The sequence below is a fragment of the Stegostoma tigrinum genome, chromosome 7, assembly GCF_030684315.1.
Source record: "Stegostoma tigrinum isolate sSteTig4 chromosome 7, sSteTig4.hap1, whole genome shotgun sequence".
Taxonomy (NCBI): Eukaryota; Metazoa; Chordata; class Chondrichthyes; order Orectolobiformes; family Stegostomatidae; genus Stegostoma; species Stegostoma tigrinum.
The window spans coordinates 6,916,750-6,943,005 of record NC_081360.1 but is presented as its reverse complement, the minus strand read 5'-3'; the positions used below and the strand labels follow the sequence as shown (position 1 = coordinate 6,943,005).

The following is a 26,256-nucleotide window of genomic DNA, read 5'->3' as shown; positions in this document are numbered from 1 at the left end:
AAAATCTATTCTTTTTATGTTCATGCCCAGGCATTTCTGAAGATGGAGAACATGGTGTGCATTAATGTTCTCCACGTCTTAAGAGGTGGGCACCAGGGGGTATATGGTGCTTTATTTTCTAAATGCATTTGATTTAGTACCTTCCTGCTTTCCCTAATCCCCCGCCTTTGATGTCTGCATTACGCATGTTTGTAAATACTCAATGTGGTGTTTTTTTAAAAAAAAACTGGCGGCGGTTACTCATTAAAATAAGAACAAAGCAACTTGGACTGGCTAATAAAATGTGAGGCTGGATGAACACAGCAGGCCAAGCAGCATCTCAGGAGCACAAAAGCTGACGTTTCGGGCCTAGACCCTTCATCAGAGAGGGGGATGGGGAGAGGGAACTGGAATAAATAGGGAGAGAGGGGGAGTTGGACCGAAGATGGGGAGTAAAGAAGATAGGTGGAGAGAGTATAGGTGGGGAGGTAGAGAGGGGATAGGTCAGTCCAGGGAAGACGGACAGGCCAAGGAGGTGGGATGAGGTTAGTAGGTAGATGGGGGTGCAGCTTGGGGTGGGAGGAAGGGATGGGTGAGAGGAAGAACCGGTTAGGGAGGCAGAGACAGGTTGGACTGGTTTTGGGATGCAGTGGGTGGGGGGGGGGGGGAAGAGCTGGGCTGGTTGTGTGGTGCAGTGGGGGGAGGGGACGAACTGGGCTGGTTTAGGTATGCAGTAGGGGAAGGGGAGATTTTGAAACTGGTGAAGTCCACATTGATACCATTAGGCTGCAGGGTTCCCAGGCAGAATATGAGTTGCTGTTCCTGCAACCTTTGGGTGGCATCATTGTGGCACTGCAGGAGGCCCATAATGGACATGTCATCTAAAGAATGGGAGGGGGAGTGGAAATGGTTTGCGACTGGGAGGTGCAGTTGTTTGTTGCGAACTGAGTGGAGGTGTTCTGCAAAGTGGTCTCCAAGCCTCCGCTTGGTTTCCCCAATGTAGAGGAAGCCGCACCGGGTACAGTGGATGCAGTATACCACATTGGCAGAAGTGCAGGTGAACCTCTGCTTAATGTGGAATGTCATCTTGGGGCCTGGGATAGGGGTGAGGGAGGAGGTGTGGGGGCAAGTGTAGCATTTCCTGCGGTTGCAGGGGAAGGTGCCGGGTGTGGGGGTTGGAGGGCAGTGTGGAGTGAACAAGAGAGTCACGGAGAGAGTGGTCTCTCCGGAAAGCAGACAGGGGTGGGGATGGAAAAATGTCTTGGGTGGTGGGGTCGGATTGTAAATGGCGGAAGTGTCGGAGGATGATGCGTTGTATCCGGAGGTTGGTAGGGTGGTGTGTGAGAACGAGGGGGTCCTCTTTGGGCGGTTGTGGTGGGGGCGGGGTGTGAGGGATGTGTTGCAGGAAATATGGGAGACGCGGTCAAGGGCGTTCTCGATCACTGTGGGGGGAAAGTTGCGGTCCTTGAAGAACTTGGACATCTGGAATGTGCAGGAGTGGAATGTCTTATCATGGGAGCAGATGCGGCAGAGGCGGAGGAATTGGGAATAGGGGATGGAATTTTTGCAGGAGGGTGGGTGGGAGGAGGTGTATTCTAGGTAGCTGTGGGAGTCGGTGGGCTTGAAATGGACATCAGTTACAAGCTGGTTGCCTGAGATGGAGACTGAGAGGTCCAGGAAGGTGAGGGATGTGCTGGAGATGGCCCAGGTGAACTGAAGGTTGGGGTGGAAGGTGTTGGTGAAGTGGATGAACTGTTCGAGCTCCTCTGGGGAGCAAGAGGCGGCGCCGATACAGTCATCAATGTACCGGAGGAAGAGGTGGGGTTTGGGGCCTGTGTAGGTGCGGAGGAGGGACTGTTCCACGTAACCTACAAAGAGGCAGGCATAGCTGGGGCCCATGCGGGTGCCCATGGCCACCCCCTTGGTCTGTAGGAAGTGGGAGGAGCCAAAAGAGAAGTTGTTGAGGGTGAGGATGAGTTCAGTTAGGCGGATAAGGATGTCGGTGGAGGGGGACTGGTCAGGCCTGCGGGACAGGAAGAAGCGGAGGGCCTTGAGGCCATCTGCATGCGGAATGCAGGTGTATAGGGACTGGACGTCCATGGTGAAGATGAGGTGTTGGAGGCCAGGGAATTGGAAGTCCTGGAGGAGGTGGAGGGCGTGGGTGGTGTCACAGACGTAGGTGGGGAGTTCCTGGACCAAAGGGGAGAAAATGGAGTCCAGATAGGTGGAGATGAGTTCGGTGGGGCAGGAGCAGGCTGAGACGATGGGTCGACCAGGGCCGGCAGGTTTGTGGATTTTGGGAAGGAGATAGAAACGGGCCGTGCGGGGTTGGGGAACAATGAGGTTGGAGGCTGTGGGTGGGAGGTCCCCTGAGGTGATGAGGTCGTGAATGGCGTTGGAGATGATGGTTTGGTGCTCGGGTGTGGGGTCATGATCGAAGAGGCGGTGGGAGGTGGTGTCGGAGAGTTGGCGTCTGGCCTCGGCGATGTAGAGGTCAGTGCGCCATACTACCACTGCGCCACCCTTGTTTGCGGGTTTGATGGTGAGGTTGGGGTTGGAGCGGAGGGAGCGGAGTGCTGCCCGTTCTGCGGGGGAGAGGTTGGAGTGGGTGAGAGGGGTGGAGAGGTTGAGGCGGTTCATGTCTCGACGGCAGTTGGAGATGAAGAGGTCGAGGGAGGGTAGGAGGCCTGGGGGTGGTGTCCAGGAGGAGGACTGGCTGCTGACTTACCTCCTTTCTGAGGGCTCCCATCTTGCGAGGTAGTGTGGGTGGGGTGAGTTGCTGAGGGGCACCCAAGGAAGATGCTGTTTTGCAGCCGCGCTTCTCCTCCGTGGGCCCGCCGCTCTCCTGAAGTCTGCCACTCACTTGCCGGGCCTCAGCAGGCTGGGCCAGCGACGGAGGGAGGCCCGGGCCGCCCGCCGGGCCCACCTCGCACCTGCTGGGCGCTCTCCGCGCTCTTGTCTCGGCCTTAGGCCCCCGGCAGGCCTGGCAGGCGGTGCCGCCCGAGCCCCTCCGGCAGCTCGTGGTGGGGATGAGGTCGGGGCTGGAGCCGGCCACCTTGCACGGCTGGCAGCCGGTGTGAGGGCTTCTCAGCGCCGCCGCCGGGCCGAAGTACTTGAGGTTGTGGGCGCAGTTGGCAGCGTCGCCCAGCCTGTGCAGGGCGCACTCCTCCGGAGCTGGGGCCGGGGCCGGAGTCGGAGCGGCCCCCCGCGGGATCCCCCCCGCGAACTCGTGGTGGCTGCCTTTACTGTTGCCGCGCCGGTGCCTGGGTTTGGCGCGGTACCTTGCCTTCCCCGGCGGCGTGGACATCTTGGGGCTGCCCGAGACGGGTGAGTGCGACGGGCCGACAACCTCCGCGCTGGGCACAATGCCGTCCGACTTCAGGAGGTCAGGCCTGTGGGAGACAAAGGAAAGCAGCCAGCGCGTTAAAACAGGCAGCGAACAACATCGACCGGTACTCAATCAGCACAAGGAGACACTCTCCTCTCCTCCACCCACCAACCAAACATACCGTAGGCTAGTTACCATTTCTGGATATTGTACACAAAGTCTTACATATGGGAACAAAAAAAAAGCTTAGAAACAAAACACTAAATTGAAATGGACATCAGAGGCGGAGTGGAGGGATTTGTTTTTTGTAAATGCACCGAAAGCAGATAATCCGCGTCTATGCATTTAGCATTGTTGAAAATGTGCCAAAAGGTCACGAAAAGGTAAAGGCGACTGCGGTCACGTGGTGAGGTGCATGACTGGCCGGACGGGTGAGGGTGGGGCTGTGTGCGTCATAATTTCACGAGGGGACCACGAGCTGCCGCCGTTAGCCCGGACAACCCCACTGTGGGCAAGAGGGGGAAGCTGCCACTCTACGTCCACCCGAGGATGTGGACGTAATGTGATAGTAGGTCAAGAGCGTCGCTGAGCTGACTGTTCCCCCTGCCTCGTGTCACTGATGGACTCCCCAAACCGTCAATGATAGGCTCCCGTTTCGTGACGGTGATGAGACCGTGAGTGTGGACAACTGACAAGCTCTGCCTTCCCTCAGCAGTGGTGACTTGTTCTGCCTTTGGGTAAGATACTACATGGTCCATTCACCCACAGGGAAATTGGCAAGGTTTAAAGTGCAGCTGAAGACTTTCCTTCCACTATTTCCTTTGTATCCAGTGACAGAGTTTCCCATCTTATCACTCGGTGCTGAGCCTAGTGGATTACATCACATCCCCTCTGTTTTCTGACTACACTGAGGGTTGTTATGTCTGCCACCAGGTTGTGAGCCGATACCTACCGCTTGCCTTGGGATCCAGGTTTGTGACTTGAGGCTTTCTTTTTGATCAGTTTCTCGACAGCGTTGGTGCGAATGATCGGCCTGACCAGATGTCGCTTGTATGACCCAGGGTATTTCTTCTCCACAGCTTGTTCACGCCTGCAACACAACAAGAACTGCTTAGGCCTCCGGGAAGGGGAGAGGAGGTAGATCTTTGCAAGGCCATGCTCAGTGTTGTTGGGTAAAGGCCCGTGCTGTGCTCTGTCGGTGAAAGAGTTCACTGCTGGGTTCACAGGATGGGAAAGGGCAGTACCTCCAGCAGCAGTGGAAACCCTTCAGTTAACAATAGCATGCCCACTGGCCAGGCCATAAAATGTAGGAGCAAAAGTAAGCTGTTCGGCCCATCCACAAATCTACCATACAATGAGATGAATAGTTGATGTGATAATCCTCAATTCCCCATAACCCTCGATTCCCTTACTGATTAAAAATCTGTCCATTTCAGCTTTGAATATACTTAATGACCCAGCCTCAACAGCCCTCTGTGGTAAAGAACGCCATGGATTTATTATCCTCCAAAAGAGGAAAAAAAATGTCCTCTTCTGTTTCTTAAATTTATTCTAAGATGATGCCCTCTGGTCCTAGACTCTCCCACAAGAGGAAGCAACTTTTCTGCACCCTGTCAAATCCTCTTAAGAATCTTGTATTTTTCAATAAGGACATCTTTCATTCATCTATATTCCAATGAATACAGGCCCAATCTACTCAACTTGTCACAATAAGAGAACCACTTCTCTGGACTGCTCCAATGCCATATACCTTTCCTTGGAGAAGGCAGCTATGGTCTGACTAATACTACTTTGTATAGTTTTAGCAAAACCTCCCTACTTTTATACTTCATTCCCTTTGAAATAAAGGCCAACATTCCAATTGCCTTCCCTATTAGCCACTGAACCTGGATGCTAGCTTTGTGTGGCTCATGCACAAGGACTCCCAAGTCTGTCTGGTCCATAGCTTTTGGCAGTCTTTTTCCATTTAAATAATATTCAGCTCTTCTAGCCAAAGTGCATAACCACACAGTTGGGGTTTTCGTGACTCTTGATGAAACAATCATGAAAGTGAGGACTGGTCCAGAGTCAGAAGTGACACAGTGGTCTGGATCTTGCAGCCTGGGTCACTTGAACATCAAGAGATGGGTGATACACTATGTTCACTGTCTGCACAAGGAGAGAAAATTAGAGCAGGTTCTGGTCACGAAGACAAGTTTTGCTATATGCCATGTAATTCTGCATGGTAGAGACCACTGGAGACCGTCTTGAACAGGTTTCTACAAAAACAGATAAACCTACACTACCTCCCTTCTCGCAGGTAGACGGGGATTCACAATAAATTCTGCCTTGCTGATACCCCTGTTTCAAGGAGGAAGAAAATGTATTGAGTATTGCTGGAAAAAAGGTGCATTTAGATTCCCTACAGTGTGGAAACAGGCCCTTTGGCCAACAAGGCCACATCACCTCTTGGAGCATCTCACCCAGACCCATCCCCCTATAACCTACACACCCCTGAACATGATGGGCAATTTAGCATGGCCAATCCACCTAGCCTGCACATCTTTGGACTGTGGGAGGAAACCGGAACACATGGAGAAAACCCACGCAGACACGGGGAGAACGTGCAAACTCCACACAGACAGGTGCCCGAAGCTGGAATCGAACCTGGGTCCCTGGCGCTGTGAGGCTGCAGTGCTAGCCACCGTGCCGCCCCAAAGATTTAGTCAAAGATTTTCATCTTGCACCGTCTACACAAGGAGAGAAAATTAGAGCAGGTTCTGGTCATGAAGGCAAGTTTGGGTCAGAAATTGGAGGAGGGTAAGATGCATAGACATTCAATCAGACAAGTAAAATAAAAACCTCAGGATGAAGGAAATGCCGAAGTCAAATTAAAACATCTGCACAAACAGAAGACAGACATTCGGACAGCTCGGATAATTGATTTTCACAGAAAGATCAGAAGGTGGTAACAATAATGAACTGTGTTTGCAGTTAGGTTGAGATCAGTAATAGAATACTATCCAAATCAAGCATGATCAAAAAGAGAAAAAAGAAAGGTGGTGGTATTACTGAGGAACAGCATTGCAACCAAAAAAATATAATTTAAGCAGAAGGATGGGTCCAGACAAGTAACACCTACAGCTCAGCTGAACTATAACTAGTAGCGAATGATATTGCTGCCTGTTATTGTAACATCACTGTTGCAGAAATGAGAAATAAATGTAGATTGAAGAGCTGGAGGGGTTTACAGAGACAGAGAGGTTTTTTGGTTGCAATGCTGTTCCTCAGTAATACCACCACCTTTCTTTTTTCTCTTTTTGATCATGCCTGATTTGGATAGTATTGGAGAGGTTTGAAGCTATGTTACAAATCAATAGAAGCACTCGAATTTGGATTCAAGACTGTTCCAACACACTATGTCCAGCATGAGTGAGGTGCTGCTTTCTGGCCGCACTCATTATCTATCCGATTATAGTCTGAGTACCTCTACAATCGCATCTCTTCAAACCCCACCTTTGGAGGAGCACCTCCACACATACCCCTAAGATTTGTCCTGTGTCCCCTCCTCTCTCTTGCTTTCACACTCTGCAGAAAATTCGTCAGCCAGCTTCCAGGTGAATGTCAATGACATCTTGCTCTCTCTCACTGGCACCTCTCCCTTTCCCTTCACAACCAATATCCACCCAGCTCAGGGACAATCATTCAAATGCATTTGGAGCAGGCTAAGGTGCAGACAGCAACTTAGGACGGGTTCATATATCTGAACTAATATTCCAGAAAATACATGTACAAATCCCATTCTGTCAGCCTGAAAATTTCAATTGAGTTCAAAAGCAAAGTCACAAATAAAAAATCTACAGTCAGTAAGAGAGACTACAAAGCTGTTGGGTGTAAAATCCTAGATGACTTGTTAATTGGGAAGAATGCTTTCTGTGTATGCTTGGTTCAGCTCCAAGTGCAGAGAAAAATGATAAAAGTCCCTTCAATTTGCAAACTAATATTCAGGACTCTGTTTCACTTCTGAAGGAGTCCTACCAGACTCAAAACATTAGCTTTGGTTTCTCTCTCACCACAAATGCTACCAGACTCACCAAGCTTCTTCAGCACTTTGTTTTTATTTTGACCTCCAGCATCTGCAGTTTCCGGATATTATTACCATTAAACCTGAACTGCACTAACAGTGGCTTTGCAGGACCTTCAGCTGCATCAAACTGGAGACTGAACCAGGACCTGTCCCCTCTCATTTCAGAAGCAGTTTTCACTCAGTCTTACATAATTTCAGATTGCTTTTGTACTTACTGTATAAGTTCCTTCTCCCTGATCTCCAGTTGCAACATGATTGCACTCAGTTCCATGTAGAGGTTGTTTGCTCGTTCCAGCTTCTTCTCGTAGTGTTCTCTGATGTCTAAGGCATGCCTGGAATAAAAGACACAGGTACTGGGACTGAATAGCTTCCTCCAAGAGGTCAAGAGCCACACTGGAGCCTTAAAAATGAGTTTCTAACACTATTGCCAACCTTCTCTGAGAAATGAAGTTTAAAATTGTAACACTGGCAAACAAACAAACATCTACGTTTCCCAGCACTTAGAATTTCCATTTCTACTCCTGCCTCTCACCACATGGCTTTTGTGCTCAGGGTCAAAGTTTGTCTCAGGCTGTGTGTGTGTGTGTGTGCGTGTGCGTGTGCGTGTGCGTGTACATCTGTGCCTCTGTGTGAGAGAAAGTGTGTGTGTTTGTCTGAGTGTATGTGTCTGTGTGCGTGAAGAACGTGTGTCTGTTTGTTTGAGTGAATGTTTGTGTGTGCGCATATGAGACAAGGGGGCAGCTCCTTGAATGAAGTTTGCCAACTCATTTGGAGGCTTCACCAACCATCACTACTACCTCAAAAACCCCCCACCCTACCCTTTGCTTTCTAGTCATGCAACTGCTTTTTCCCAGCCCAGAAATTTCAAACAATAATCCCTCGATGAAACGTTAAAAAATAAAACACATCGCTCTTTGTGTGTCTTCTGAGTTTTGTCTGAGGTTTTGCTCCTTGGAGGGTGTCATCATTCCTGTGGGCAGTTCTGAAGACCTGGTAACCCCTAGGTCTTGATGAGGTGAGAGGCTGTACCAGAAAACCAACCGCACTGGCTGGTTACAGTAATGATTGATGAGCACTAGCTTTGTAAACCAGGGGTTGAGTTGGGTAGTACGATGGCTTAGTGGTTAGCACTGCTGCCTCAAAGCGCTAGGGACCTGTGTTCGATTCCATCATTGGGCAACTGTCTGTGTGGAGTTTGCACATTTTCCCTGTGTCTGTGTGGGATTCCTCGGGGTTCTCTGCACTCCTCCTGCAGTCCAAGGATATGCAGGCTAGGTGGACTGACCATGCTAAATTGCCCATAGTGTTCAGGGATGAGTAGATTAGGGGGGTATAGTGGGATGGGTTCTGGGTAGGATGCTCTGAGAGTTGGTGTGGACTTGTTGGGCCAAAGGACCTGTTTCCACATGGTAGGGATTCTATGATCAAGTTTGTAAAGTTCAAAACTGGGTGAGTGGGTTCTCTGTGACTGACTGGAAATAACACCAAATAGGAGGAAAGATGCTGGGCCTCCTAACACTGTCAAGTCAGTGATTAAAGTTACAGGGGATGTACCACATTATATGAATCCAGAACCCCTACTGTGGAAGCAAACCATTTTGCCCATTGAGACCACACCAAACTCCTGAAGAGCACCCCATCCATACCCTGCAATGCTGCATTTCCCATGGCTAATTCAGCGAGCCTGCTCATCACCAGATAATGGGCACTTTAGCACAGCCAATTCTCCTTCTTTGGACTGTGGACAGAAACATGACCACCCAAAGGAAATCCATGCAGACATGGAAAGAATGTGCAAACCCAAAAGTACCTGGGTCCCTGGCACTGTGAGGTAGCAGTATTCATCACTGAGCTATTGTACCATCTGAGGTTTTGATTATGTCTTACCGCAACAAAGTTGTATATGCACAATGCCCAAAATGCCATTGAATCCAACAAGGTGATCACAAGCATGTCAGTCAAATCATTAGTCAGGCAACGAACATACCTTAGCTCCTCTCTCCTCCGTCTGATTAATTCTTCATCTAACCGATGGATGCATGTCCCTTCACTCTTTATTTTTTCAAAGTGCTTCTTCACTTCTTCCCTCCATTCAGCCTGCAAATCAAATGTGTCCTTTATTTACAAGGGGGGACTCTCACGGTATGAAACCCAGGATTGCAATTCAATAACAAAAGGCTCACACTGAAACAATATTCTTCTCTGATCTCTGCTACCCCACCCAAGATGGCCACTCTTCACATGCGATTGGAGGTCTGGGATTGTTGGTCAACTATTCAATTGGACAAACATCACGACTAAACAGAAATAAATCCTCATCTTCCATAGGGTGAGGGTCACTGGGAAGGCACCCAGATCAGAAACCCTGGCAAATATCCATCCCCACACATGGGGATGACAAATACTGAGAGCAAGTGTCATGGTTCTGCGATGAGGTGTGTTCACCATGCACAGACTGGGAATTGAATTCAAGCCATCTTGGATGGCTTCACTCTCTGTGATGTCTATAGCCTAACATGACTGCATCACTTGAGGGCAAACAGCTGTGTCTCAGGTTTATAGATAATAAAATGTGAGGCTGGATGAACACAGCAGGCCCAGCAGCATCTCAGGATCACAAAAGCTGACGTTTCGGGCCGAGACCCTTCATCAGACCCTCTGGTTATCTTCAAATACCTTGCACTTTCACATTGACTCAATGACATTTTCTTCATGTCATCATTGCCTTTGACTCTGAAAGACAAAAAACCTGTATCCCATGCAGCTTGGGGCTGCCAAAAATAGAAGATAACAAGGTGGAGAGCTGGATGAACACAGCAGGCAAGCAGCATCAGAGGAGCAGGAAAGCTTGACATTTCAGGCCGAAACCCCTCTTCAGAAATGGGGGAGGGGAAGGGGGTTCTGAAATAAATAAGGACAGAGAGGGAGGGGGATAGAAGATGAATAGAAGAGAAGATAGGTGGAGAAGAGACAGATTGGTCAAGGAAGCGGGGATGGAGCCAGTAAAAGGTGAGTAGGTGGGGAGGTAGGGAGGTAGGGAGGAGGTAGGTCAGTCCAAGGAGGACAGACTGGTCAAGGGGGCGGGAAGAGGCTAAGAGGTAGGAGATGGGGGTGGGGCTTGAAGTGGGAGGAGGGGATAGGTGAGACAAAAGACAGATTAGGGAGATGGGGATGAGCTGGGCTGGTTTTGGGTAGGGGGAGGGGAGATTTCGGTCAGTCCTCAGTAAAGGGCTCAGCTTTGTCGCCCTCCACCCACACATCAACGAATACCAGTCACACTTGGACATTGAGCAGTTTTTCCTCTGCCTCCGTGCTTCTTTAATTGTGAGCCTAACCCTCCCTCTACTGACCCCTTCTCTCGCCTCCAACACAGCCCCTCCTCCTGGACACCACCCCAAGGCCTCTCACCCTCTCAACCTCTTCATCTCCAACTGCCATTGTGACATCAATCGCCTCGGTCTCTCCACCCCTCTCACCCACTGCAACCTCTCCCCCGCAGAACACGCAGCCCTCCGCTCCAATCCCAACCTCACCATAAAACCCGTGGACAAGGGAGGCGCAGTTGTATACTCACTGACTTCTACATGACCGAGGCCAGACGCCAACTCTCTGACACTTCCTCCTACCGGCCCCTTGATCATGACCCCACCCTTGAACGTCAAACCATCATCTCCCAAACCATCCACAACCTCATCACTTAAGGTGACATCCCACCCACAGCCTCCAACCTCATTGTTCCCCAACCCCACACCGCCGGCTTCTATCTCATTCCCAAAATCCACAAACGTGACTGCCCTGGTCGAGCCATTATCTCTGCCTGCTCCTGCCCCACCGAACCTATCTCCACCTGTCTGGACTCCATTTTCTCCCCCTTGGTCCAGGAACTCCCTACCTATGTCTGTGATGCCACCCATGCCCTCCACCTCCTCCAGAACTTCCAATCCCTTGGTACCCAATACATCATCTTTACCATGGACATGCAGTCCCTATACACCCGCACTCCCCATTCAGATGGCCTAAAGGCCCTCCACTTCTTGTCCCGCAGGCTCGACCAGCCCCCTCCACTGACGCCCGCATCCGCTTAGCCGAACTCGTCCTCACCCTCGACAACTTCTTTTTCAATTCCTCCCACTTCCTACAGACAAAGGGGGTCATCATGGCCACCCGCACGGGCACAAGCTATGCCTGCCTCTTTCTAGGTTACGTGGAGCAATCTCTCTTCTGTACCTACACTGGCCCTAAACCTCACCTCTTCCTCCGTTACATTGATGACTATATCAGCGCCGCCTCGTGCTTCCATGAGGAGCTCGAACAGTTCATCCACTTCACTAACACCCTCCATCCCAACCTTAAGTTCACCTGGACCATCTCTAACACCTCTCTCACCTTCCTGGACCTCTCTGTTTCCATCCCAGGCAACCATTTGAGATCCATTTCAAGTCCACCGACTCCCACAGCTACCTAAAATACACCTCCTCCCACCCATCTCCCTGCAAAAACGCCATTCCCTATTCCCAATTCCTTCACCTCCACTGCATCTGCTTCCAGTATGAGGCATTCCACTCCCATACATCTCAGATGTCCTCGTTTTTCAAGGACCACAACTCCACCCCCCCCCCCACCCCCCCTCCGTGGTCAAGAGCACCCTTGACCGAGTCTCTCGCAACTCATCCCTCACGCTTTCTCCCCGCAATAAAAACCAAAACAGAATCCCCCTTGTCCTCATGTACCACCCCACCAACATCTGTATCCAACACATCATCCTCCACTTCCGCCATCTGCAATCCGACATCCAACCAAAGACGTTTTTCCTTCCCCACCCTTGTGTGCCTTCCGGAGAGACCACTCTCTCCGTGAGTACCTTGTCCGTTCCACACTCCCCTTCAGCCCACTACATCCAGCACTTTTCCCTGCAATTGCAGGAAGTGCTACATCTGCCCCGCACCTCACCCCTATCCCAGGACCCAAGAAGACTTTCAGCATCCAGCAGGTGTTCACCTGCACATTTGCTAATGTGCTGTTCCCGTTGTGGTATCCTCTACATTGGGGAAACCAAGCAGTGGCTTGGGGATCGCTTTGCAGAACACCTACGCTCAGTTCACACTAAACAACTGCATCTCCCAGTCACAAACCATTTCAACTCCCCCTCCCATTTCTCAGATGACAGGTCCATTCTAGGCCTCCTGCAATGCCACAATGGAGCTACCTGATGGCTGCACGAACAGCAACTCATTCCGCTTGGGAACCCTGCAGCCCAATGGTATCAATGTGGACTTCACAAGCTTCAAAATCTCCCCTCCCCCTACCGCATCCCAAAACCAGCCCAGCTCAACCCCGCCTCCCTAACCTGTCCTTCCTCCCACCTATCCCCTCCTCCTCAAGCTCCACCTCCTACCTACTAACCTGATCCCGCCCCCTTGACCTGTCCATCCTCCCTGGACTGACCTATCTCCTCCTTACCTCCCCACCTACACTCACTGTTACTGGTTCCATCCCCACCTCCATGGCTGGTCTGTCTCCTCTCCACCTATCTTCTCCTCTATCCATCTTCTATCCTCCTCCCCCTCTCTCCCTATTTTTTTCAGAACCCCCTTCCTCTCCCCTGTTTCTGAGGAATGGTCTAGGCCTGAAACGTCAAGCTTTCGGGCTCCTATGATGCTGCGAGGCCTGCTGTGTTCATCCAGCTCTACACCTTGTTATCTCAGATTCTCCAGCATCTGCAGTTCCTACTATCTCTGCAAAACATAGAAGTTTGACTTCCAAAATTTACAACAGTTGCCCTTTTCCCCTCTTGCCTTTCTGGTTTACTTTTCTCTGTGAGGCATTCCCTCACTGCTAGTGGATGGCTCCAGGACAGCCTGATGGTACCCTATTCTAGTCACCAAGTTGGGAAGCTGGGAGCAGACTGTATGACTATGGAATGCGACGTGCTTACCTGAGATTTAAAATAGGTTTCCTGGGGGGTGCCCAGCACATCAGCAGATGCAATGTCCAGGTGAAGGAGAATCTGCCGGAATGATGGTCGGTTGCGAGGTTTACAGTGCCTGAAAGTAAAGAGCAGCTCCTTCATCAACTGTACAGCCTCAGGCACCTCCGCCTGTAATCACTCACGTGTCTGCAGCCCTCGCTTTCTTTGTTGTACATGGACTGCATATCCCATAGGTTCTGAATAACTCAAAACAACATTTGCTCTGCTGAAGTCATAACAAGCACAACCACACCACCTGCACCTCCCCCCCAACCCCAACCTCAGATACTGAGGAACAGAGAGACATAGACAACCAGTATACAGGGTGGAGGAGAGAGAAGAGCCAGACAGAAAGAAAAAGAGTGTATAGGGAGGGAGACAGACAAAGGCAGCGAGTCAGACAAAGGGAAAGAGAGTGTGTACAAGGAGGGAAAGACAGACACAGTGAGACAGGGAGGGAGAGACACAGTGAGACGGACAGAGTGTATAAGGAAAGTAAGTCATGGATAGTGGGGCAGAGATAGAGAGTGAGAAAGAGAGAAATAGTATGATACAGGGAGGGAATGGCAGACTGAAATGATCAGGAAAAAGAGAGTAACTGATACATAAAGGGAGAGAGATACAGAAGGGCTTAAAGGCAGACAGCGAGACAAACTCAGGAATGGGGTAAAGGAGAGAGAATGATTCAGAGAGTGTGATCCAGAAAGAGAGGACAAAGATAGAAAGAGAGAGGGAGAGAGATAATTTTGCCACTAATAGAAACAAAAAGTAACAAGTAAAATGTGTTGGTGATTTATTAGCTTTATCATTGGACAAATTCAAAATCAGTTGGTGAGAAAGGCAGAGACACAATACTTGTATTTAGAAAACATAGAGCATCAAATCATTGCACGGCTCCTCCAAAGACCAGACACTAAGCCTTAAAATGCAAACCTAGGATAGGATATAAAGAACTTGACCAAAGGTGTACATTTTAACAAGGACGGAATGAGGTGTGGGAAAGTTTCAAGAGGGAATTTCAGAGCTTTAGGCCAAGGAAGTAAAGTAAGTCAGAGAGGCAGTGTAGGCTAGATGGAGGCATGAGAGCTGTAGGAATGGAGGAGGTTACATAGATCGGCAAGGGCAAAGTTGATTGAGGCATTGGAAATGAAAGAGGAGAATATTGAAACCAGTCTCCAGAGCTAGCACAGGTCAGGAAGTAGGTCAGGGACTGGTGAGTAAGATTGGATACAAGTTAGGATATAGGCATGGTGGTTGATTGGAGACTGGTCTGGTGTGTTGCCTTGTCTCCTGGAACAAAGGTTTTCAGGGCAGGAGTTTTAGCAGCAAATGAACAAAGGCAGGCAAGACATCTTACGTCTGTGGTCAGCAAGGTTTTGGAAAGAATTCTGAGGGATAGAATTTATGACTATTTGGAAAAGCATAGCGTGATGAAAGGGAGTCAGTATGGCTTTGTGAGGGGCAGGTCATGCCTTACAAATCTTATTGAGTTCTTTGAGGAAATCACGAGACAGGTTGACAAGGGTCGAGCAGTGGATGTGGTGTACATGGACTTCAGCAAGGCACTTGATAAGGTTCCCCACGGCAGGCTCATTCATAAAGTCAGGAGGTATGGGATACAGGGTGATTTGGTTGTCTGGATTCAGAACTGGTTGACTGACAGGAGGCAGAGAGTGGTTGCAGATGGTAAGTATTCTGCCTGGAGGTCAGTGCTGAGTGGTCCCGCAGGGCTCTGTTCTTGGGCCTCTGCTCTTTGTAGTTTTTATAGATGACTTGGATGAGGAGGTTGAGGGGTGGGTTAGTATGTTTGCTGATGACACAAAGGTTGGAGGTGCTGTTGATAGTATCGAGGGCTATTGCAGGCTTCAGCGAGACATTGACAGAATGCAGAGCTGGGCTGAGAAATGGCAAATGGAGTTCAACCTGGATAAATGCGAAGTGATGCATTTTGGAAGGTCGAACTTAAATGCTGAATATAGGATTAAAGGCAGGATTCTCGGCAGTGTGGAGGAACAGCGGGATCTTGGTGTTCAAGTGCATAGCTCCCTCAAAGTTGCCACCCAGGTGGATAAGGTTGTTAAGTAGGCTTATGGTGTTCTGGCTTTCATTAACAGGGGGATCGAATTTAAGAGCTGTGAGGTTATTGCTGCAGCTCTACAAAACCCTGGTGAGACCACACTTGAAATATTGTGTCCAGTTCTGGTCGCCCTATTATAGGAAAGATGTGGAGGCTTTGGAGAGAGTGCAAAGGAGGTTTACCAGGATGCTGCCTGGACTGGAGGGCTTGTCTTATGAGGTGAGGTCGACTGAGCTCGGACTTTTCTCTCTGGAGAAAAGGAGGAAGAGAGGTGACCTGATCGAGGTGTACAAGGTAATGAAAGGCATTGATAGAGTCGATAGCCAGAGACTTTTTCCCCCAAGCAGGATTGATTGCCACGAGGGGTCATAGTTTTAAGGTGTTAGGAGGAAGGTATAGAGGAGATGTCAGAGGGAGGTTCTTCACCCAGAGAGTTGTGAGCGCATGGAATAGTTTACCAGTGGTAGTCGTGGAAGCGGAGTCATTAGTGACATTTAAGCGACTGCTGGACATGCACATGGACAGCAGTGAATTGAGGGGAATGTAGGTTAGATTATTTTATTTTTGGATTAGGATTATTCCACGGCACAGCATCGTGGGCCGAAGGGCCTGTACTGTGCTGTACTTTTCTATGTTCTACAAGCGCAATCTGAATTACATCTCATGGGGACATGTGAATCCATCTTGCAGATAATGACCAAGGTGATGGATGGAAATAGTGCATGGGCATAGTGATTGTGGTACTGACTGTAGATAATTGCCTTGGCCATCTCAGTATTGTCTTGGAGGAAGTGCTCGCTCATTGAGATCTAACTTCATCCCAAACAAAGGGCTGTGGAGGGTTATGGGGTGCTGGTCGGGTATAGCTAGGCATCCCTGGGTGATGACAACCATGGGCAGTGTGTAGGTGAGAAACAGGCAGGCACAAGGAGAGGGATTTGAAGATCATTTGATAGTGTGGAATGGGGGGGAGGAGTACCATAGGTAGGAGTGATGGTGCCAGACAAGAGGCCATCACAGGATGCTCTCTGTATCAAAATACAGCAGGTGACAGTAGTTCAATGAAGGAGGCATGGGAGATAGGGAGTGCCAATCATATCCAAGACAGAGACCGTACAGCAAAAAGAAGAGAGAAGGGTAGGGTGTTGGGGGGAACAGAGAGAGACAGGAGAGTGGGATACAGATGGAAACAGAGAGGAAGGAGAGAAGAATAGTGAGAGAGACAGAGTGAGAGATGGTGATAGAATGATAGAGACAAAGATTGGAGGGATACAGAGTGACACAAAAAGAATGGGGGAACAGAAGCATAAAGGCAGATTTAACTGAGAGAGGGAAGGGAAGGAAGATGAGAGAGAGACTGTGGAATGGGGTGGGGGGGAAGAGAAGAACAGAAAAGAAAACATGAAACATTTGAAACTACCTCTGACAGCATCAGGAAGTCTTGGAGTATTTACAGCTGTCTATGAGAAGATACTGGATGTTACTCAGGGAAATATGACATCCAGTGTGCAAACAGTAACTGGCAAGAATGGTTTGAATAGTGTTGCTCAAGGCACAAATACTGGTCAAATCAACAGAGCAAACTCACTGTGCCTCTTGGGAATAGTGCTCAGGAAACCTTACACAACAGCATAGGGACAGCTTCATTCAAATACAGCAAACTGACAAAGCACTGCACTGGAGCATCAGATGAGGAAGAAGAGAGATAGAAAGACAAAGACACAGATTGTTTTGGCTTACTACTGTACTGTAGTGCCACATGTAGCCACTGTAGGGTAATGAGATACAGCAACACAGCAGTGTGCCAGTCAGCTCCAAGTACCCCCTCCTTACAAGCTTGTCTCCAGTGAGAGTGCAATTGTCTCTGTTCAAACAGCAATAGCAGGCAGCATTTAATCCTCAGGATAACCTGGGACAGGTCCCACAATTAGATCTGTATTAATATCCCCTAATCTTAGCTCACCTACACCCTGCACTGCACAGGAGTCCAATCCACTCTTTGTGGCAACAGACTATCTCACATAATACTCTGTGCTCCCCCAATGAAGTTCCTGAAGCTCTTGTATTTTCCTCATGCCACTCGGTTTCAGATGGGCAACTCTACCAGTCTCCCTCAACTCCAGCCTGTGCTGCACAATCTAGAGCCCCATCAAAACCCAGGAACTGAAAAACACCTTTTGCTCTCCTGTGGTGCTCTCTTTCTCTCCATCCACCCAGGCTCTGTCCCGTTCTTACCCCAGCCCCAACCCGTAGCTGTCTCTCTTTCTTTCTCCCCTGTTCCTTATTTCTCTCTGTCTCTCCCTCCATCTCAGACTCTCTCTCTTTATCCTCAACCTGGCCAAGCTTGTTTTCTTTTTCTCTCTCACATTCTCTGTGGTATCTCTTTCTTTCCCCCACCCCACCATGGCTCGTTCTCCTCCTGTGACTTTGTCTCACACACACACACACACACACACACACACACACACTCCTTCTGCAACCTATCCTGGCCCCTCTCTGTCCTCCCACAATCTGTCTCTCTCTCTCTCCTTCTGCAGCCCAGTCTCTGTCCCATCCCTGGCAAGTTCATTCTCTCTCCCTCTTCCCCCTCCTCCAGGCTGGGTGCACACCGTCTATCCTCACCCAACTCTTTCTTTCTTTCTTTCTCTCACTCTCCTCCTTCACCCATTTCCCTCAGTCTCCTCTCCTGGTTCTCTCTCCTTCCTGCCCAAACACTCTCACGAGGAATTGCACCAGAACAAGGTTGCTTTTCTATTGGCTGAACCCATGTATGTTAACTTTGACCCTCAGCCTCAAGGATAGGATTGTGGTAGGGGAGAAGGGGGAATCACTCACCAGGTTTGCTTCATGAGGATCTTGAAGCCATCGGGGCAGGTGGATGGGACAGGAAGGTGCAGGCTGTTACTGCCCACTCCCCAGATGATAGCAGAAGAATCGACATCCTTGTAGGGCACCTCTCCCGTCAGTAGCTCCCACAACACCACCCCAAACGACCTGCGCCAGACAGGGGAGACAAGCAGCGGAACACATGATTCTCTAATACTCGGATCTGAACAGGCTTCGAGGGGGAGACACTGATAGGACAGTCAGTCAGTCATCACCTGTGTAGGCCAATATATCTGTCAAAACATGACTATGGAACAACAGCAGCCACAAACCTGGTCACTCAGGGGAGCTTGGAGCAAAAGGGACTTTGTGGATCAGTCAATCCGACACTGGCCCTTTTGAAGAATGGGCCTTATCTTCCATACTAACCTCAACTGAAACCAAAGCTTTCGACTAACAAGGGGTCAGAGTTCATTATTTGACATGCTCAACAGTTAACCCTTTCCCCGCACCTATGCGACAACAGAAACCGGTCAGACACCCAAACAATCCACCTTGGAGTTTTCCCATCCATCTGACCTCGACTGGCTCAGGCAGAGGGCATTTTGCCTCTGACAGCTGCTCAACGATGTAATTGCACCGGCCCTGCACTCAAGGCCAATGCTCTCGGGACACGGTTTCAAACCCTAAAAAATGTCTGAAGTTATGAGCAATTCTCAGTAACCGGGGTTTCATGTCAAAATCCATCTGGCTCACTAATGTCATTTACGAGAGGACGTGAGACTCCGGGATTGACTTGATTTGACCCAGACAGTCACAGAGATGTAGGCATCACTGGCTAAGCTAGTGTTGATTTCCCAGAGGGCAGTTAAGATTCTACCATATTACTGTGGTTCTGGACTCATGTATTGGCCAGACATTTAATTCCAAATTTTTCTTTTATTAAATATAGATTCCATGATGGGATTTGAACCTGGTCCTCAGAACATTCTGTATTTTTGGATTAATAGCCAAGTGACTATGTCTTCATGTTTAAGGGATAATTAGGAATGGATAACAAAGTGCCTTAACAGCTACATCCATATTTGGGCAGCACGTTGGCTCAGTGGATAGCATTGCTGCCTCACAGCACCAGGGACTCAGGCTTGATTCCACCTTCGGGCGACTGTCTGTGTGGGTTTCCTCCAGGTGCTCTATTTCCTCCCACAGTCCAAAGACGTGCAGGGTAGATGGATTGGCCGTGCTAAATTGCCCATAGTGTTCAGGGATGTGCAGATTAGGTTGGTTATATGGGGACGGGTCTGGGTGGAATGCTCTGAGGGTCGGTGTGGACTTGTTGGGCCGAAGGCCCTGTTTCCACTCTGTAAGAATTCTATTATCTATAATTTAAATTTAAAGATATGTACTGTCCCATAATAGGGAAAGAAATTAGCGAGTTTTGAGAAGATTTGTAGCTCAGGTTGAGGTTCTGGATGTGAGTTTGCTCGCTGAGCTGGAAGGTTAGTTTTCAGACGTTTCGTCACCATTCTAGGTAACATCATCAGTGAGCCTCCGATGAAGCGTCATTGGAGGCTCACTGATGATGTTACCTGGAATGGTGACGAAACATCTGAAAACTAACCTTCCAGCTCAGCGAGCAAACTCACATTCAGGGAAAGAAATTGCTAACTTTCGTATTGTAGTTTGTGTTATTTAACTTGGTCACCAAATGGAAGCCCACTTTTACAACTTAACTCCCCCACTGGCCGTATTAGAATATAGAATAGAATTTCAGAATCCCTACAGTATAGATAGAGGCCATTCAGCCCATCAAGTCTACACTGACCCTCTAGAGAGTGTCTCAAACAGACTGTGCCCTCCACCCTATCTCCATAACCCTATACTTCCCATGGCTAATTCACCCAACCTGCTCATCTTTCAACTATGGGAGGAAATTGGAGCAGCCAGCAGAAACCCATGCAGACATGGGAGAACATGCAAACTCCACACAGACAATCATCTAAAGTTAGAATCGAACCCAGGTCCCTGGTACTCTGAGGCAGTCATGCTAACCACAGTGCTACCATGGTGACCTTGATTGCCAAACTGAATTCCTGCATTGTTCATCACTCACCAGATGTCCACTTTTTCAGACACAGGCTCATTGCGAATCACCTCGGGGGCCATCCAGGCCACGGTGCCAGCGAAGGACATCTTAGTGCTCTTGTCGCTCAGCTCCTTGGAGGTGCCGAAGTCAGAGATCTTCACAGTGTCATCATGGGTAACTAGGACACTGAAACAGGAGAGAAAGGGTGCCAGAGGCCTTAAACTGACTGACCTGCTAAAACCTAGCTGTCAAGTCAGCCCCACTCCCCTACAATCCTGCCTCTACGCTACAGCATGAAAACAGACACTTTGATCCAACTAGTCCGTATCAACCAAGTTTCCCAAAATAACCTCATCCCACTTGACTGCATTTGGCCCACATATCCCTCTAAACCTTTCCTATTCATGTATCTGTCCAAATGTATTTTGAATGTTCTAACTGTACCTGCATCTACCATTTCCTCTGGCAGTTGATTCCACATATGAACCATCCTCTGTGTGAAAAAGATGCCCCTTGGATCCTTTTTAAATCTTTCTCCTCACCTTAAAAATTTGCCCTCATTTTTAAACCCCCCTACCCTAGAGAAAAGACCTTAACTATTCACCTTATCTATGCCCCTCATGATAGTATAGACTTCTAGAAGGTCACCCCTCAATCTCCTATGCTCCATGAAAAAGTCCCAGTCTATCCAGCTAGTTCTTACAACTCAAAGCCTTCAATCCCGGCAGGTGAGTAATGTTCCAACCTCTCCCATGGCAACTGAATGGCTAGTCACTGGCATCCTGCTAATGACCATCATAATGTAGCAGTTGGGACAACTTTATAATGTTGGCACGGTTGGGGGTAGTGGATCAGTGAGGGTAAGAAGTGAGCTGGCATCCACCAACATGTTGATTTCACTAGGGAAAGGGACAATGGAGTTATATGAGAGAGAACATAGAAAATAAAGGGATGAGAAGGCCATTTAGTTCTACCAGCCCATTCAACGTAATCATGGAATAATCTTCTACCTGAACATCATTCCCCTCACCATCTATACTCCTGATATCTTTAATCTCCAGGAAGTGATCATTCTCAGGCTTCAGTCTCAAGGACTGAGCATCCACAGCGTCTGAGGTGGAGAATTCCAAAGATTCACCACCCTTTGAATGAAGAAAATGTCCCCTTGCCTCAAACTTAAATGATTCATTTCTTATTGTGTTCCTCTGGTTCTTGGCCCCATTCCCAGATATGAGAAGCATCCTTCCTGCTTCTACCCTATCCATCCTGTAAGAATTTTGCCATGTTTAATCGAATTCCTTCTCATTCCTCTAAACTCTAGGGAATACCCAGTCTCCTTACTCTCTCCTCAGAGGTTAGTTCTGCCAACTCAGGAATCAGACTAGTGAAACTCTGCTGCACTCCCTCTGTGGCAAGTATATCCCTCTTTAGATAAGGAAGACAGAAGTGCACATGGCACTCCAACTGTGGTCTCACTAAAGCTTTATGTAACTATAGCACACTTAACACCTCCTCTTGCAATGCAACCAACATAACATTTGGATTCCTAATTACTTGTTCCATCTGCATGTCAATTTTCAGGACTTGTGAACAAGGACACCCAGGTCCCTTTGGACATAAACCCTTGCCAACCTCTCACCGTTTAAGAATTTTTTTCCACCAAAGCGAATAACTTTACATTTTTCAACATTATATTCCATCACTCACATTCTTGCTCCGTTTCTTATCCTGTCTAAATCCCTGCAATTACATTGTAGCCTCTAACTCACCCCTTGGACCTATAACTCCATGTATAAACCATATGAATATCTGATTCAATGCCAACCTGTGCATGTACATTTGCAATGTGTGTACATACATTTTCCTGTATGCATATGTGCATTTGTATGTATCTGCTTATGGACAGTTTTGTCTTTTCCACACATATCTGCATATTATGCTTGTATTTCATATTTGCATGCCTGTTGGTGTTCACGTATTTGTGTATTCCTCTGTGAAGTTGAAGATAAGGGATGTACTGGAAAAGACAAGGCATGCTGAGGCTGTGAGGAGTCCTGTACTTGTTAGAACATGGAAGAATGAGATGTGATCTTATTGAGACATAAGGGATTCTTAGGGAATGGTAAATGTAGACAGGTTGTTTCTTCTTGTGAGAGTCTCAGACTAGAGGGCAATTATCTGCATTAGGGTTTGCCAATGAAGACAGAGATGAGGAGGATTTTGTTTTCTCAGAAAGTAATGAATCTGTGGAATTTTTAAAAAAACTACAGAGGGCTGCTGATGCTGGGTCATTAAGTACATTCAAGGCTAAGATAGACAGATTTTTCATCAGTATGGGAATCAAGGGCTATGGGGAAAAGGCAAGAAAGTGGAGTTGAAGATTATTGAATCAGCCATGATCTCATTGGATGAGGAGTAGATGTGATGGGCCGAATGGTGTACTTCTGCTTCTTGGTCTTATGGAAAGTACACATAGATGAGTTGTCATGGTTATTAATGAAATTAAGGCTGCAGCTTAACTGGCAATAAGATCATCTTGGCATTCCTATTCACAGGATTTTCAGAGAGGAAAGAGTGAGTGGATTGCAATATTGGATTTTAAAAAATTATTTCAGCAATGAGGAGGAATACTATGTCAAATAGATCATTAAATCTGGCTGTGTGGATTGAAGTGAAGTGAAGAGAAGAGCAGAAACAGGGTTGTCATGCTGTTGTGTGTGTACAACATTAGACTCTAAAAGCAAACAGGAGAGGTAGGCAAGGTCAGAACTCAGTTAAATTTAGAGTCCTTATGAAAAAGGACAAAAATCAATCAGGAATATAAGTTTGACAAGTGGGGAAAGGCTAACTTGGCCAAACTGAGGTGTTATGGGCCAAAGCAACTGGAATCAGCTCATTGAAGTGTCAGGACAGTCAGTGGGAAGCATCGATGAGGAGATACTGAAAGCTTGAAGCAAATATGTCCCAAAAAAAAAGGGTGTTCTTAAAGCAAGAGGTCAAGTCGCCAAGACAGGAGAATAAGGCTAAAGCAAAGCTATTGTCAGACACAGAGGTTAATACCGTGCGTAACCTAGGGCAGTATAAGAAGTGCAAGGGTGAGGAAATTAGGAAAACAAAAAGAGAACATGAAAATACATTGATAACTTAAAATCGAGGGAAACCTAAGGGAGACTCTAAATAGCAGAAGGCTTTGACCATCATTGTCCAGTACCCTGTGTCTAAAGACCTGTTTCTGATAGACCAAAGAGAGGAAGGGATGAACCCAGTAATTAAAGGCCAGTCAGTCTGACCTTGATGATGGACAAATTATTAGGGAACATTCTGAGTTACCATCATTTAAAGAGTCAGGAATAAACAAAGGACTGTGCAGCATGAAATTAAGGGATAATCTTGTCTGACTAATGCATTGGAATTTTTTTGAGGAGACAACAAGAAGCGTTGATGCAGGCAAAACATTTGATGCAAGGCTTTTGAGCAGGTCCCACTTGACAAAGGAATGAGAAAAATAAAAGTCCTTAGAATCCGAGAGGAATGGCAAATTGTTTCCAGAACTGTCTCAATGGCAGAAATTGACAGCACTGAAAGTAGGTTGCATTTACATAGTGCCCATATTATAATGAAATGTCTCAAGGAGCTTCACAGGAGGCATTATGGGAAATAGTCAAATGTGCAGTTGAAAAGTTTGAGTTTTCAAGGGAGAAGTGTTCTTAATAAACCAAAAATACCAGTATTCCTTTAGGGTACACTATGTGATGAGCTTCTTCCACATTGTTCACCTGTTCCCTCGGGTGAATTATTTTTATTTCCATGCTGATCGTCCTTACTTTCGGTCCAGCGATGGTGTAGTTTAATTTCTTTCCTTTTTTTTAAATCAAAATGCATCTGAGACCAGGATTCTATTGTTTTACCCTCAAATCAATGGATTGATCCAGTGGATCTCAAAGCTATTTTTATCCTCATCACCATTTTTTTCCCTTGTGTTAGTTTTCTAAGATGGACCAAGAGGCCAAGTGTTAAACGATGGCATAAGCTTTATGAAGGAGGTGTTCAGTCTACAGGCTGAGGTTAGACTAAGCTGTTTGACTGCTCAAAGCAGCCAGTGACATCATTGCCATGTCACATGATCTGACTCTTAAAGTGGCAGCCCACCATATTTACACAAGGAGGATGAGATTGGAGAATCAGAAAGGTTTAGTGAGGTCATTCCTGGAGCTTCAGTCCTCAATGACAGAAGTCAATGGTGGAAATAATCTGAAGTGGAGATGATCTGGAAACCAGAATTAGATGAACACAGCTATCTCAAGAGGGGGATGTACCATGAGGGCTGGAGAAGATTACAGAGACACTGAGGAATATAAGACCATGAAGAGATCAGAACACAAGGACTCCATCAAGACCTGCTTATCTGGGAGTCAGTATAGGTCAGGGAACTCAGCAGCTATGGGTGAAGATGAGACAAGTTAGGACCAGGGCTGAAGTTGTGAGTTTTGAGTGAAGAATGAGAGAGGTCAGCTGAGAGAGCAGTCAAATCCCTTAAGTAACAATTTCCTCAGTGAGAGTATTCAAGTTGAGCTGAGGAGTGAATGGTGCCAGGGGATCCTCAGGAGGTGGAAACAGGCAGTGTTAAAGAGAGCACAAATATGCGTTAGAGTCTACTAGTATCAGAGATGACACAAGGTTTCAAAGACTCTGGTTCAACCTCAGACATATGCTGGGGGAGGGATCGAGATGGTAGCTAAGGAACAGAATAGTTGGCTTTGGTTTCCCTGATACTTAAAACAGGAAATTTCTGCTTTTTCAGTGTTGGATGTTGAAAAAGCAATCTGATAATTTAGCGGCCAGATCACCAGATTAATTCCAGAAACAAAAGGCACGTTTTATGAGGAGAAATTGAGCAGTTTTGGCGAATACTCACTGAAGTTTAGAAGGATGAGAGGAGACCTAATTGGAGCTGTATAAGATGCTAAAGGGAATAGACAGAGGGAGGTCCTCATGTGGACCATCTAGAATGAGAGGTCAGAGTTTTAGGATAAGGTACAGTAGATTTAAAACAGATGAGAACAAATTACTTCTCTTAAAAGGTCATGAATCTCTGGAATTCATTACCACAGAATGTGGTGGATGCTGAGACATTGACTAATTTTAAGGAGGATGTAGACAGATTCTAAATAAATAATGGGTTAAATAATTATTAAGAACAGGCAGGAAATTAGAGTCGAGGCCGAGATGCAATTACCTATTATCATATCAAATGGTGGAGAAGGCCTGAGGGGCTGAACGGCCTACTCCTGCTCCTAGTTCTTATAATCATATGACAGTGGAAGTGTCAAGACATGCAGTGGTGAGATAGAGCTGGGTATTGAACGTATTCATGTAAAAACAGCTAATATTGTGCTTTCTGTCAATGTAGCTGAGGAAACAGCACGCATCTGAGAAATGACAGTGAGAGAAGGGGGAAAGAATGGAACCCAGGGGATAGCAGGGGTAACGATATGGGAATGAAGTCAACGATGAAGATTTGCAGGCTATTTGAAACGGATTTCTGCAGAGAACCAAGTTTTTTTTTGTGTTACCTCCATGGTTTAGAATTAATGGTAGGTGCCACAAACTGGCTAGGGAAGAGTATAGCGTTGAAGGAAACTGCAGAAAAGATATTCTATAGATTATACAACTGGGCAGAAAAATGGCAAATGGAATTCTGTTCAGAGAAGAGTAAGATCGTGCGCTCAGCAAGGACAAACAAGGCAGGACATGGAATCATCAGATACAGAGAACTGCAGAGGCCCCACAATTCTTGAAGGTCACAGTAGTGGTAAATAAGGAAGTGAAGAGGGCATATGGATTACATTCCATTATTATTGAGGCCTAGAATAGAAGAGAGATAATCCTTAAAGTGTATTATGCGTTGATTTGGACACAGCTAGCT

At 47.5% G+C, this 26,256-nt stretch overlaps 1 protein-coding gene across 3 annotated transcripts in view; it reads right to left on the bottom strand.

Annotated features, from left to right (window-relative positions):
- Nucleotides 1-26,256, bottom strand: part of si:ch211-45c16.2 (mitogen-activated protein kinase kinase kinase 13) — a 146,656-nt gene that overhangs the window by 18,089 nt on the left and 102,311 nt on the right. For all 3 annotated transcript variants that reach the window (XM_048534823.2, XM_048534824.2, XM_048534822.1), the window contains exons 5-11: nucleotides 20,358-20,516; nucleotides 18,254-18,412; nucleotides 13,309-13,417; nucleotides 9,361-9,470; nucleotides 7,589-7,705; nucleotides 4,260-4,397; nucleotides 2,708-3,371 (exon numbers count right to left, since the gene is read on the bottom strand). In XM_048534823.2, coding sequence (XP_048390780.1) covers nucleotides 2,708-3,371; nucleotides 4,260-4,397; nucleotides 7,589-7,705; nucleotides 9,361-9,470; nucleotides 13,309-13,417; nucleotides 18,254-18,412; nucleotides 20,358-20,516 — 1,456 coding nt within the window. The remainder of the gene's footprint in view (nucleotides 1-2,707; nucleotides 3,372-4,259; nucleotides 4,398-7,588; nucleotides 7,706-9,360; nucleotides 9,471-13,308; nucleotides 13,418-18,253; nucleotides 18,413-20,357; nucleotides 20,517-26,256) is intronic.